The sequence below is a fragment of the Propithecus coquereli genome, unplaced genomic scaffold, assembly GCF_000956105.1.
Source record: "Propithecus coquereli isolate 6110/MARCELLA unplaced genomic scaffold, Pcoq_1.0 Scaffold4, whole genome shotgun sequence".
Lineage (NCBI taxonomy): Eukaryota > Metazoa > Chordata > Mammalia > Primates > Indriidae > Propithecus > Propithecus coquereli.
This window is the reverse complement of record NW_012149729.1, coordinates 1,172,890-1,175,669: the sequence shown is the minus strand read 5'-3', so window position 1 is coordinate 1,175,669 and position 2,780 is coordinate 1,172,890. Positions and strand designations below refer to the sequence as shown.

Genomic DNA, 2,780 nt, shown 5'->3' with positions numbered 1-2,780 from the left:
TTCTTAGTCTGGCTTCTTAAAACTGAAAAATTACTTAAAAAACTAAAAATTTAATCTCTTCTCTTTACATCATCTCCCTCCCCACCCCGAAAAAAGGAAACAGGGAATAGCACTATTCAAAATGACTATGATACTTGATGTCATTTCTTTATTTTCCTTTAGCAGACATCTTGCGTGAAATTAAAGGTGCAGCAGACAGCAGAGAATCAGTATCAGTTCTTGGGATCCTGGGCTCAGTGTAAACGGAGCTCTCTAGAAACTCCTCAGGGGGCCCCCAATTCTGTTCATCAAAATGTTTTACAGATTGCATCTTGTAAGTTACCGAAATTACAGTAAATGACATTTAATTTTTGCAGTGCTTTCTCCACTCTTGGTTAGTTGGAAGCAAATGAAAAATGGAGCCTCAGAACTATACTCCATCAGTATGATTGCTATTGAGTGCACAAATTATGAACAAAATTTATTTGATAATTGAGTGTGCTTTTAGGCAGACTTGTGATGATTAATCAAAGGAGGACAGATTCTGGGTGCTGTAATACGTGGTGGTAATATTCATTTATTCTTTCAACAAATACTTATTATATTAAGCCCCTAATCTGTGATAGACACTATTGGAGGCATTAGAGACATAGATGCAAATAAGGTAAACAAAATTTCTGCCTTCATGGAATTTACTGTGGAATATGATTGAACTTGCTATTAGGAGGGACTGGTAGCATATTTAGGACTTGTAATATGTTCAAACCTCTTATATTGACCTTTTACATGCTTACTTTAGCTGCCTTTTAATTTTAATCTCTGCTATATATACCATCTACATATTTTGTTACTGTTAATATATCAGTTCTATATCTTCATCTGATGGAAGTATGTATTATGGCAGCCAAGTTATCTCTAATAACGCCAATGATTAAAAGAACTTTCTAAAGAAAGTTCAACTTTCTTACCTCTTCAATACTCGTTAGCTTGAGATGAGCAGCCCCTTCATCTTTGGTAAGAAGAATGCAGTTCCAGGGGGACCACTCCAAGGACTTATCCCACCTGACCATGACCAGATCATTGAGATTGTCCCAGGCACTGAGTACTGACTGGGATGCCCAGATGTTTTCTGTCAGGTACTGAATATCTTGTAGCTGCATGTCAAAATAAGTTTAAAAAATAATGTTGTTTTCTTATAAACATAAATTTTTTAAGATCATCAAATTACTTGAGGAAATAAATTATATTGAGCATATTTTTTAAAAGTAAAACATTATTTATGAGGTTTCAGTGGTACATAGTCCCCGATTTTTCACCAAACTTCTGTTCATTCTGCCTGAACTATATTATCAGTCTCACAGTCGTGACCCCATCTTTAATTCAGAGTAAGCTGTAGAGATTTCTTCCAGTATGCTAATTTTACCTTAATAATACCTTAATATTACCTTAATAAATATATGGCATTTAAATAATTTTCAAAAATTCATTAATAACTATCATCTTATTTTCAAGGCCATTATAGGAATCTTTTAAAGGTTTTTACTGCCATTTTACAAATGAAGAAGCTGAGATTTAATAAAGATCAAGTAATTAACTCAGTGTTAATTAAAATATTTTGTTGTTTTAATTAAAAAGGGGGGAAATGAAATAACTTTAAAACTTTTTAAAATTTAAACTATATTAGCTAAAACTCACAGAATGACTTTTCATGAGGTCTTCATATATAGATTTAGAATTGTCAGAGAGGGGCAATCTTCACAAAGTATAAGCATAGAAAAAAGAACCACTGTTGTGAAAGGTTTGTGTGAGAGAGCAGAAGTCTTTTCTATAAAACCAGTGGAAAAAAACCTAAACAATTTACTACAGTAAAAAAAAAACAAAAACAAAAAAATCTTGTCACCATCAGCTACTATACTGTTTCATAAATGGATAATTCAAAATGTTAAACTCAACTAATGAAATTTGGCTATTACTTAATGCTAATAAAGATGATACTACAACAGCTGCTACAGAAAAAGGAATCTACAGAATTTTTAAAGTGTAATGTTTCATATATTTTTGCTTATATTCAAAATATGGGCCTTGTTTACATTTTTGTTGTTAATTTAGTTGCATCAATTCTATTAATAATTTCAAAATTGCATCAAAGAGAATGAAGTATTTATTTTCATGTAAATGTCAAATATGCACATCGTAAGTATGGTTGGTAGCCTTTAAGAGCTGCCGACTGCTTACCTTTCAAATAGTCATTGTTCTTGAAATTGTTGTAATAAGAGAACAATACTCTTGGCCACTATATTAGGCATATCTGTATGGATTACAGATAAACTGTCTCATAAAACACTCAAATATCTTCTCTAAGCAGAACTTTTTATATATCTTGGCTTTCTTTTTTTTTACATGTCATCATGTTCAAATTCAGTATATGCTAATCTTTGCTATTGTCCATGAACTTTACTATTTCATGAGAAAGTTTATGCATTCCATTATGCCCAGCAATAATATTACTAAAATAAATATTAATTAAAATGATACCATTATAAGGGGGAAAAGCTATTGGACATTCTTATTTGTCTGCTAACCCTACATGTTGGAAAAGTAAGACAAGGGAGACCAAAATCCTACACAGGTACAGTATTCAAATTAATTCACACCTAACAGAGACTATCTTATCTGAAAGGTGATAATGCTCCCCTAGAATTTTTTTATTTAATAAGTGTGATGACTAATTTTATGCATTAACCTGACTGGCCCAGGGGGTGCACAGGTATTTGGTTCAACAGTATCTGGGTTTTTCCAAG

General features: G+C 32.1%; 1 protein-coding gene across 1 annotated transcript in view; it reads right to left on the bottom strand.

Annotated features, from left to right (window-relative positions):
• The window catches only part of IQUB (IQ motif and ubiquitin domain containing), a 92,779-nt gene that overhangs the window by 10,261 nt on the left and 79,738 nt on the right, over positions 1-2,780 (bottom strand). The window contains exon 12 of the mRNA XM_012652762.1: positions 948-1,133. Coding sequence (XP_012508216.1) covers positions 948-1,133 — 186 coding nt within the window. The remainder of the gene's footprint in view (positions 1-947; positions 1,134-2,780) is intronic.